The 12,312-nt window shown below is 39.3% G+C and overlaps 1 protein-coding gene across 1 annotated transcript in view; it reads right to left on the reverse strand.

The window, feature by feature from the left end:
• The window catches only part of IL1RL1 (interleukin 1 receptor-like 1), a 27,605-nt gene extending 16,473 nt beyond the window's left edge, over positions 1–11,132 (reverse strand). Inside the window, exons 1-7 of the mRNA XM_008945506.1 lie at positions 11,066–11,132; positions 8,654–8,855; positions 8,189–8,357; positions 7,938–8,100; positions 5,247–5,315; positions 3,235–3,367; positions 2,981–3,132 (exon numbers count right to left, since the gene is read on the reverse strand). Of these exons, the coding sequence (XP_008943754.1) occupies positions 2,981–3,132; positions 3,235–3,367; positions 5,247–5,315; positions 7,938–8,100; positions 8,189–8,357; positions 8,654–8,855; positions 11,066–11,132 (955 nt within the window). The remainder of the gene's footprint in view (positions 1–2,980; positions 3,133–3,234; positions 3,368–5,246; positions 5,316–7,937; positions 8,101–8,188; positions 8,358–8,653; positions 8,856–11,065) is intronic.
• Positions 11,133–12,312: the final 1,180 nt, after the last annotated feature.

Consider the following 12,312-nt stretch of genomic DNA (forward strand, 5'->3'; position numbering starts at 1 on the left):
CGAACAACTTCGTGCAATTAGAGGAGAAGAGAAGAAATGGCATGGAAGGATGGGCAGGAGGTGGATTAAAAACTAAAAAAAAAACCACAGAGAAAGATCTTCTTCATCAGAAAGAGAAGCAACCTCTGAATGCAGCAGCAGCTGAAAGATTCAAGGACATTAGCACCTCCTAATGGAGGCAAGAACATAGCTACAGGCACTGTCAAAATTCATAGCCACATCTTCATCAAACTCTTCTGTTAAAAGAAGGAAAGAATTAGCCAGTTTTCTCTGTGTCTGAAAGACATAGTGTGTGTAGTCTGGATACCAACAAATCACATCAAAGGGTCTGACTGCATTGCCTTACTCATGATAGCTGGGGTACTTAGGTTGTGTAGCTCATTTTTAAAGAGCTGACCAGCTTCTCTTAGCAGCATTTATTTCCTGTATAAAAAGGTTAGTGAAAAGACACGTGGGACAGACTTTTTTCACAATACAGCATTTTTCTTCATACGCGTGTGAATACAGACATGTGTGCACAGCACACATCCTAAACTGGAAAATGGGAAAATATCCTTTTTTTCCTTGTGAAATGTCAAGCAGCTTTGCCACTGATATCTGTTCTTGGCAGCATTAAGGGAGCATTTTTGTTTTCCATGGAGACAAAACCAAACAGCTCCCATTATTCTTGCTGTGAAAAAAAAACCCTACTTTTTTCATCACTCCTCTCTGTCAATTTTTTATTCTTATGTGGATTACAATTGTTTCCAAAGCAAATTGTTAGGGTTAATTACAACAGTATTGCTAACAGTGAACTAGGACTTAAAGTATTTAATTATGATTCAGAAAAACAGATTTCATGCCTGGTTCCCACATAAATTTTCCAAGTGGTGAAACAAATAATTCATTCAGCATGTTTCTGAAGACAGACTAATGCTGTAAGGCTGAACAGGTACTAACACAGAGGAGCTCTAATGCAACTGCTTACAGCACCTTTGCTTCCTCCCTTATCTGTCACCTGTGCTGCTAAACACTTTATCTGGTGTATGAGGATATTAAATGCCCTCAAAATGGACTGAGTAGTAAGTGGCATAGCACCTGTTCATCTCTCACTTCCCATCACAGGTCTGTGCTACAAATAATTATAATGTAATCCATCTGAATGCCCTGGGAAAAAAAATAAATCAGAATACAGAGCAGAAATGTGTGTAAAAAGTACATTAACAAGATAGCAGCTAGGAGAGACAAGTTGTGCTAGACACAACACTAAGAAGCAGTCACGTTTTTTAAGAAAAGCAACCAAACAACAACAGAAACACAGAAATAAACCCCCCAACACACAACTGGTTTCTCCTATTAAAAATAAGCAAACACACAAACCACAAAAAAAAAAGGCGAGTACACATTTTTATTACACATTTACAAGATGAGAGGGCCAAGCAAACCCTATAGCATTTTTATTATACTCAGAGGAAAGCTGTTGTTGGTTCAGCATAAATATTGCTCAGCTGTGTGAGGAGGGAAGAAAACTAAAGCAGTGCACAAACATTTCTGGAGCATTGCTTACACCAACAGTACTGAGGAGCAGAAACAGGCATCTTGACAATAGCAGCAACAAGGAGAAGGGGACAGATATCCACACAAAACAGGCAGCAGCAAAGGGAGGTCACAGTCAAAGCTTTCATGAACATTTACTGCAGACCTATGGATGAAAAACAAAATAAGATTTGTCTACAACAGAAATCGGATTCAATTAATCACTTGATGAATGCAGAAGATAAAACACACTATTTGTAGTATGGAGCCAATAAAGGACTTGTCCTGCCTGAACTGGAGTCAGCAGGAGCTTCTACTTGGTTCTCTGCCCTCTCATTGCAAGTACACTCCCACATTCAGACACTTCAGTGCAGAGCTGATGTGCTTCCAGCTTCCTGAGTGATGCTACCATCACATTCATTTAGTAATATCTAACCAAAACATGTCCTACCAACTTCCCTGGGGAAATTCAGTGCTATCCTGCTGGATGAAACCACATCCGCTGTTGTAATTCACTTACGTCCCTTCTAGCTGAGGCTGTGGCAAGGAAACGTGTCTGTGTTTCAGGCCATGAGCCTGTAGCAAGTTAGGAACAGTCAAGAATACTGAAGGCTATGGAGTGGTGCACACCCTGTGATCACAATACATTTGATTTCACTCTTCCCACCATTCTCTTATGAAAAACTAATCCCTGTTAAAGGCCTTGGGACTTCTTCTCAAGGTCCTTGGTGGTTCAGTGTGTCTGAAGGAATAAGAAAGGCAATTATTGGCCACAGCTTCTTGCTGTGCCTTCAGGAACACCTTCTGCCCTAAGGATCTCACTTGGTGCTAGCAACAGTGCTTAGGGAGCTGGGTATCCCTTTAAAAAAAAAAAAATCTGCTAGGAGCTAAAGAACATCCCAGTCCCACCATTTACTGCCCTGGATTTCCCTTCACTGGCAGAAATTGCTAGAACCATGAATTTAAAAACAAAACCAAGGACAGTCTTTGGAGTGTTCACTCACACCTCCCTGTGGCACGCAAAGAACTCAGGGGCACTCAGAGGGAGGGGATAAAGCCAGACACCACAGAAGGTAATCATGACATTTAACATTCAGTCAAATATCAAAATGCTACAGTGGATAAAGTATGGGAGGGAAGGAAAGAAAACTGGCAGCTGAAACTCTTAAAGACTGCCTATTTTCTACCGTGTTTCCACACTAGAAACAACAGATACCACTGATATATTGATATCACTGATACCATTTGGGAAATGCCCTCCACCCTAACAAATTTACCCCATGAAGGACTTTCATGACCTAATGAAGCTAAGAGAATTTTGCCACTGGTTTGAATATGTAGGGAGGAAACAGGATGGGTTTTCTTCTTACTAACAGAAACAAATAATAAAATAAAATCACCAGTGTATTTCAAACTGAGTGCAAAGTGTAAGAAAATGCAATGAAAAAAAAAATCCTACCTTCACATGGTGCTTTGAGTTTTAAAGTCACTGTGGCTCTTGTGTTGTGCATTTCGTTGAGCGCTACACACGTGAAATTTGCCTGCAGATCCTCCTTTTTTATTTCACTGATATGCAAAGTGGCCTCTCTGTAGTATTCTTGCTCACGTCCTTCAAAACTAATGGAGAGAGAAAGTGCTGGTACTGCTCGCTTTCATGGCTAGGCATAAAGAGCCATTGCACAGGAAAAAAAAATAGTATTCTCTTTTATATGTACTTACAAATAATTTTTTTCATGAAATCTTGAAGAATTTAATTCTTTCACTGGGATGTTATCCACATCCCATGTGACAACAGCTATTGCCTGTTTCTTAATCCCCAGGCGGGCCCGACACTTCATAGACAAAGCAGCACCTAAGCAAGATGCAGAGAGATGGAAACATTCCTTGATGAAAGGGAAGTATAATTTTATTTTCCCTATAACATCTTTTCCTACAAATCTTCATACCACCCGTGAGTTTTGTTTGAACAATTTTGACATATTTTTCTGAACTACTGCTGACAAAATGTTGCCTAGAAGAGACTTGAAAAGAAACAGTAAACTGAGATTTTTACAAATTATCTAATACAACACCAAGGATTACGAAAGGAATTATTTATATTTGTTATGATGAAGGCAATGTAGACTTTATTTGTCATGCTTAACTACTAAGGAATAGGGAAAGTACACTCTGGTTTACACACCAATGTATATGGAAATAATGCAATTAATTTTCAGTATATATTATTTTGCTTAAGTCTTGTGTGCAGTCTTGTTCTGGCTATTTGTCAGGATGGACAAGAATGAAGTAAACTGGTCCAAGCAAAACTAAACCAGGAAATTACTTATTAAATATTTGTCATTAGGAAATATTTATTCTAAAGTAAGGATCATCATGTCACTGGAAGAAGGTATAATTAAAAACATTTAAAATTATTTCCATGTAAATCTGCATCTAAGCAGGGCTTAGATAAGATTAACAACTCCTATGACTTACATCCTGAACTGGAATTAGGAAGCATGGAGAAATCTGTTCAGTTTTGCAAACAGGAGACAATGGAATCAGTACAGTAAATGGTTTTAAAATATAAAGCAAATATGCTCCATGCAAGAAGTGCCAGATTTATTGTCCCAGAGGGGTGGGCAGAGCCCACAGAGCACTAGAGACTGACCATCTTAGAGAAGGGTGATCCTAGAGCTAAGATCATCTATCTGAGTGACAAAGCAGCTGGGGGAAAGAGGAAAAAAGAAGGGGCATGCAAGCCAACATGTCAAGTGTCTGAGCCACAGTGCATGGCACCTCAGACAGGGCCCTGTGACCCTGCAGCACCTGCCACCAGAGCAGCCTTGCTGCAAGTCAGAAACAGGGGAGTGGTAATTGTGATCCTGTCTCCTGGTGGCCCAGATGCACCCCAGCTGCCCTGGGAGACAGGCATCCTGGGCTACTTACTTATGGTTCAGATGGGCTCAGTAGGTTTCTGGAGAAGTACACCTTTCTCTACTGACTATACAAAATCCCCAGATGGCTCTCACTCCTACCAGAAGAACCTTGCTCTGATGCTGCAAGTTATGCAGGGTGAGTCTGTATCACTGAGAACATCTGTAGTCCTAATTGAGAGTGAGCCAGGGAGCAAGATCTGCACTGCAGGCTCTCCAGCCTGCCCGTTCTAACTTCACTCCTTGGGCCTGTCTTTCAGCCCTCCCCATATCTTCCAACCAGACAGGTCTGCTCAACGTTAAACAACATGGACATGAGCCTGGCAGTGCTCCTCAGCCTTGGGGCCAGCCACCATTCCCTTGCTCTCCTTCATTCATCAACAGGGGTGCAGCCACTGTCTCCCCACAGGGACTGCAAATAACGGGCTACTGCAACTAGAGATGCTCCTTATCTTTCCCTCTAAGAGGCACCATCAAGCAGTGTTGAGGGATTTAGCTAAATCCCTCTTTGAAGTGGATAGAAGCTGTCACCTCCTCAGCTGTGATGTAAGACTAGAATTACACCAAGTCAACTATATCTCAGAGAGGGCAGAATTATTTTTTTTTTTTAAATTTCCTTAAGTTGCTGCTTAATACCAAAATAACCCATCAGTTATATTTAACTTCACACCACTGTGCCTGAGGTGAATTAAATCTGCTAAACGTGGTGCAAAACTGTAATAAAAAAATTCCATCATTAAATCATCTTGAAGATCTCCATCTTCACTAGGCTATCACGAAATATTAACTTAAAAATAATTTAAAGTCTGCACTTACCAAGCTCCACTTCTATTGCATCTTTATCCTTTGGAAATAAAATTTGAGGAGGTAGAGGTGAGTGTTTTGCTTTAGAAATTAAGAAGGGAAAGAAAGCACATATTAGAAAGTTGGAAAAATGCATTTTGTGAGATAATTATTGTAATCTATACAGTTAATATTTTAAGATCCCAAGGCATAATTGCAAACTAACACTACAACAGTGTTTCATATGTCTGATGGGATCATCTGGTTTTATCCCTATGGTCAAATATTCCTAGGGAATGTGTACATGCTAATAGTTGAAGCACTTTCCATTTATTTAATTTTTATCTTTGTACATAAAGAGCAAAGAGAAGATTTAGTTTCTTAGGTACAGTTTTAGGTGCTGAGTGGGGAAAAAAAAAGCAGCTATACATTTGTGCTTTTTTCTCAGTTGCCTGGTGGATTTCTTTTAGCGCTAAAGAATTTCCTTCCAACATTTGATAAATAATTCATATCCATGATCTCAAAGAGCTATTATCTACTTGTATGCAGTACCTGAACTGGGGACCCCCTTGCCCACAGCTCCCTGCCCACGTTCCCCTCTCTGTCCCCCATCTCTGCAGCCTGGCACCCAAGCACGTCTGGCTCCCAGGACTCCCTCTATGCTGTCTGCCCAGCTCTGATGCACACAACTGCTTCCCACTGCAGCAGTCTGCCAAGACATTCAGCATCCCTTATCTTTACCTTCTAGAAGGAATGATACTTTTATTTTAACACATTTATTTTCTGTTCCTGCTAATAATTGTTATGGTCAGGTCGAAACTACATCCAGCCACTTGGCTTGAATTATATTTGTATTTTTTTTTTTCCCTTGATGCGTTTCTCTTCTTTCCTTGCCCTTTATACAGTTTCATATTTCCCACTCCAAATACATTGTTTGCTGTCCTTTCCCTCGTTAAGCTTTTCCATCTAAAGGCATCTCTGTGAAACCCATAACCATATTTCCCTAAAAACTCTGCAGGACTCATTTAACCCCTTGCTTCCCAGGCTGCCAGAAAAGCGATTCTCTTTACCCATCCTGACTGTTTCTAATTTTCATTAGCTGGATTTGGTGAAAAAAGAAGTCAGGAGAAAGTCAGTAATTTGCTAGCTAGTTGACTATGCTCAGTTCTTAGCTGGCAGCTTCAGAGGCAGAAGGTCCTCTGAGTCAGTGTGGATCTGCAAGGCAACAGGAATGTACATCTGAAGCCAGTAGTTTCAAAACATAACAGCTCCACTCACCAGCATACTCATTTTAAGGGCTGAGAAAAACTCAAAGAAGTTGTCATTAAATACTTTGAATTTAGTTAAAACTGGAGCAGACATGACAGACCCAGCTTAGATTTTACATTATGTTGTAATCTTGTTTTTCTGCAATGATTTCTAAAGATCAGATTAACTTCAAAAAGTAATCTGCCTGGATGTAAGAAAGGCTTTTGTATGTTTGGATGCCATTGTGCCAAATAAAACCTAGAAATTTTCATTACAATCCAGACAACAATATTCTTGACCAGTTAGAGAAGTTTTGATGAAAGTACATTCAAAGAAAAATTGTTTGGCAGAGAAGTGTCATGTAGACCATCAGGGTACCACAGAGAAGAGGGGAAGGAAAGGCACAATGCCTAAGCTACTGTACTAGGTCTTGGCTCAAATCTGTCTTCTCTCCAGCCCAGAATAATCAGAACAAACTCCACTACTGAGAGCTGGACATGGCAGCAAAAACTGAAATCAAGCCTTCTATGCTCCAAATCTGCATTCTACCCACAAGCTGAATGCCTCCCCACAGCAAAAAGATCTGATGTTAGTCTGCAAAAAAACAATATCTGTTTTTGAAAAACAAAACAACCTACAAAAAACCCCAAACTAAACCAAGTAAACAAAAAATTAGACAAATCACCAAAACAACCAACAAACCCCATAAACTGAACCCAACCCCCCATCACTCCCGCTCTAAAAAGTCTTTCTGAATAGTTTTCTACTGCTCTAATTATAGAACTGCAGACACATTTTGAAGTTTTGCAAGTAGATGTAATCTAGAACTGCTGACTCCTGGGTGTTCTTCTCCTGACCACCATGCAAATACAAACCCTGCCTGAGAAGCCTGCATCCTAGAGGCACTCCAAAGTCTATACATCTCAGCCAGGCTGGCTGCATTCAGGATAACAAAGACACAGAAATCACTGAGCTCCACGCATTTTCTGTCTTTATATATTGCTCATTTTGTCTCATTTAAGATAAATCTAAAAGTTTTTCTCAGCCCTACTATCAAATAAATGCTAGATAATCAAGATAGACCAGAAAGTATTGAGTTGTAGGCCATCAACACATCAGTGATCCCCAGATGACCCTCTAACAAAAGAAAGCAGAGCTTTGTGGCATCCCACTGAGGAGACCCTTCGTTTCAGAAATAAGTGGTACCAGACAGCTCTCCCAAACAAAATATCTAACCAGAGTCTTCAGAGACTTTTAGCAAAAAGCTGGATGTGAGCAGGTCTGAATTTACCCCCATCTTGCTCCATTTGCATCCCTGCCTACAAAATTCACCTAAAAAAAGCTGATCTAAAGTGTCATTAAGAAGACGAAACAAACCAACAGAAATTATTTTTCTTTTCTATATACAAAAGGAGCTTTGCTTTAAGTAGGCATCAGTCTTTTTCATCTTAGCAAGCTACAAAATGACTGTCTTACCCTTACTTATGAAAATCCTTGTTGCTGATACGTTAAACACATTTCCTTTATGAGTGTAGATAAACTGACAAGTGTAATAACCATCATCCTCCTTCCTTGGGTTGTTAATAAAAATATATTTTTCTCCCTTGAAATATCTCTGCCCCTGAAGAATTTTGCAGTCCTGGAAAAGAAAACTTTCTTTATTTGGCTGCAGACAGCTTCTCATGGTAATCTCTTCTACAGCTGGCACTGTCAAGGGGTTTATTTACCTTGTACCACTGGACAATGGTAGCATTCTTATAATTGTCAATTGTAGGACAAACAATTTTTCCTCTTCCAGTGTCATTTGGGTAACGAATCTGACTTGGGAAACACACTCCTTGCTTGTATGGATGCACCTGCACACTCATGTTGAATGGCTTTGTGCGATTATTTGAACTTTAAAAAGAGAATAAGGGTATGTCAATGACAGTATTCTTATATGGAAGATATCAAGTATTTTTAACACGTGAATCTTGTTTTATAAACATATGGATGGTTATTGTCGTTCAGTCACAGACATTTTAATGACCTGTCATAAAAATAGCAACTGCAAGACGAAAATTTACATGAATTGGTGTATACAATGTTAAAAAGGGTGGCATCATTTCCACAGATAAACATTAGAATATGTTATTAAAATGTCTACGTTTCTTTCCAGTCTTACACTTTTCACTTTTCAGTGTTGCACTTACAAATGTATAACACAAGTGTAGTTGCCAGAATCCTCTCTAGAAGTTGGCAGAAACCAAAGAAATTGGTTAAAGGAAAATATTCGTGACCCCTCTTCTTCTGCAGGAATTGTTCTGTTAGTGGCTGTGTGATACCAGGTGACTTTCACAGCTGAACTCCACCGGGGACATTTTATAACCAAAGCCTCACCTTCCATTGCATCAACTGCAAATGAACAAAAGACAAAAATCCCAGATGAATTAAACCTTAAGCCCACTGAGATCAAGGTGAACTTGTAATTCCTGGCTCAATAGGCCAGGTATGTCCCTCTACCTTCCCTGGGTTTCCAGAGATGATATATAGCAAACTTCTTCTCGCTAGACCTTTTTTTAAGAAAAATTTTGTTAACCTTGAGTTATGGAAACATCTGTTTGCCAAAACAGTAATTAATATGTGGGACTCAAACCAAACAACCAAACTCCTAGATTCAAACCAGACATACATTAAAAAAATACAAGGTTTTAACTGAAAAATAGCAATTTCTTGAAATGAGCTTCTTATGCAAATATTTGCTTGAAACAGGAATTTAAACACAAAGAAAAGTACTGGCTTTAATGCTGTACTGTAAAGTTAGCTTTCCTTACTTCAGTATAATGAATATTTATTTATACAACAGAGAAGAGCTCTTGTTCTGTCTTTTTTAATACAGAAAAAGGAAATCAATACATTTCTTTCTTTGCATGTAAGAAAAAATTAGTAGAAGTAGGAAGCCTGTAGATAAGAACATTTAAAAAAAAAAAAAAACAATCCAGAAAAGCTTTTCTTTGAAGTTCATTAAAATGTGAGGGAAATAAGAAAAAGCAAAGAAATGTAACTAACTGAAAGAAAGAATCTGATGGGAAGGTGAAAAGATTCCAGAAAGGAATAAGATACTAATAAGAAGGTTAGGAAAACAAATTACACATGCTCACACATAAGAAGAAAGAGGAACAAGATGGGAATAAGATTTTTTTTTTTTTAATGAGTATATTTCTACTTTTGAATACTGAAACTGGTCCAGATAAACTTGAATCAAGCAATTTTGACAGATATTTAAGTGCCCAGGCACCTGAATAGTGAGCTGGCTGTTGAAAACAGAAACACTAATCTGGAAGTTAAATTTCATTTTGGAGAAGAGGAAGTTGAGAAAATGAGCAAGTATGGAGACTGGACAAAAATGGAGATTGGCAGAAGAGCTACAGTAGGTAAGGGAGCATGAAAATGAGACTAGGCGACTAAATAGCTAATCAAAATACAGAATATCTATCAAAAATGACATTTTGTGGGAGTATTGCCACTGCCTGGCTTTAGACATGTAGATGCACAAATCAGGTGGTGAGTCTCTTTACATGGTGAACACTACTTCTGCTGTGGTTCTTTCTAAAGCACCAGTCCATCTCCACTGACATTACATGCTGTCTTGCTTATTTGTTTAAGCCCCTAAGGCATCAGGCCTGAATACCCCCAGCCCTGTCATTTTAACAGCATTCCCACCCATGAGCTCTGCAAAGGCAGTGGGAGGTGTCAGGGGTGACAGGGAGGGTGGTGTTGCCCCACTGAAGGAGGAACCTATTGGAAATACAGGGAAAAATAGACAAGAGAGGGAACACACAGAAAATAGGAGGCCTCATTTAAACTCAGTGACATCAGTGAAAATCATCTTGGCAAATTCTTCAGCAGAAGTTGGCCTTTTAATAGATCCAAGTTGTTTGAAGCAGCATTCATATTGTAAAATTGGGAATGTAAGAAAATACGTCGAGATCATATTTTACAATATTTTTCAGACAAATTAGCAGGTCTGCTGGAGATTAGAGCTCCATGAGCACTCTGTAATGCTGTGCCACTGGTCAGCACTGGTCAGCACTGGTCAGCATTACGTAGCCGAGGCAGCAGAGCTGATCTGTCAGAAACACAGTTCTGAATATCCCCCATGTGCAAGGAAATGTTGTTACATTGCACTGGTGGGTTAACACCTCCAAGACCAGGACATCAGAAGGCACTTTGAATGAGCAAGGCACCCAGTTATGTCCCTGGTTCAGCAGGGTCCACAGGCATGTGCCCTGCTCAGTGCAATTTAAGCATGCTCTTGGAGACTTTGCCCAGCTGGGGCCTAGAACACCAGCTACTCTCAAATCCTTTCAAAAAGACCCTTCTCTTTCTGCCTGCAGAGATGCCAAGGAGCAGAAGTAGAACCTAGACTTAATGTCACAGAAATGGACAGTACTCTGTGCACTTCAACATGCAGAGAAAAAAATAAAGCTAGTTTTTAATCTGTGATTTGTGGCTTGAGGTCGATTAGACAATTTTAGGTTTAAATAAAATTACTAATTTGGGAACAGTCTATACATTTCTACAGAATAAATCTCATCAGAAAGTATTTTTAAAATGTGACTTACACATTTCAGATGTCATGGAAACCGAAAGGAAGGTAGATAAGAAGATCAAATGTACATACCCCATCATATTTCTAGACGAAAAAGAAAAAACATTGATATCTCAGAATACACTCTGACTGGATCAGTTATGCTATTACCATGGTACTGATGTACATCTGCTAACAGATAACAGCATCATGCAGTGATAAGCTGCACCACGTGAACTGCTCTGTACAGCCACTGTCTATGTAGCACTGTTTTTGCAGCTTTGAGATGATGCTCTTCATTCTATAATTACTCTGCCATGGTGGGCCTCAGGCAGAAACCTCTTTTTGCTTAGTTGCCTTTTTTTTTTTAAAAGAAGCTAAATGTCTGTTATAATTTTCTTCATAGTCAAGTGCAGAAAAATTATAGTTCAATATAGGAAAGGATACATCCTGAATTTGAAAATATATACCCTGGCTTTGAACTAATTTTACAGCAAATCAACTTCTTAGGTGCACAACATCTTTTTTTCTTTCTATGGAAGTTGAGGTATCTTCAGTGGGGGCTTCTCTAGGTAAGTAGCCATAAGAACAAAACCAGGTGAATGCCACCAGCGCTGCTAACCTGAAGGGGAAATGAAGAAATGGACTGGGAAGGTAGGCAGAAGAACATACATTGTACTCATGGAACAGCAGTAAGCCAGATCCCATGCCTCACTGATGTCTTCATTAGTGTTTAAATTGATATGCACCCACTACACACCTCGAGCTGTGGCTCAGGCACTTCAGAGCAAACCCCTTTATTAAAGAAACTGGCTATTCATCCATGGACATTCAATTGGCCTAGTCTAGGAATACCTCAGGAGATACCAGACATGTAATCCAGTTAAACTACGCACCTATAAGAGTTCTACTTACTATTAATAAATCCTTGGTTTAATTGCTGTCCTTCACTGCAGATCACAGAGTGGCGAGTTCTACTGTTGTGTATGAGGAAGAAGCAATCCCATAGTACTACAGAGGGCAGATAAATTTTCAAGAGAAATCAAGTTAGAAATTAATTATAATCTATCTTGCAGATAGTGAGCACAAGAAAAATAGGCAAGAAATGTACAGGCAGAGCAGATAGTGAGCACAAGAAAAATAGGCAAGAAATGTACAGGCAGAGTAAGTACTGTAGTCACACTTACTGCAAGGAATTTTTATTTCAATGCCAAATATTTCCAGACTAAACAAAATTTGACAGACCTTATCAAGACCTATATTTTTGCCAAGTCTGAAATT

This window comes from Merops nubicus, unplaced genomic scaffold (genome assembly GCF_000691845.1).
Source record: "Merops nubicus isolate BGI_N331 unplaced genomic scaffold, ASM69184v1 scaffold4908, whole genome shotgun sequence".
Lineage (NCBI taxonomy): Eukaryota > Metazoa > Chordata > Aves > Coraciiformes > Meropidae > Merops > Merops nubicus.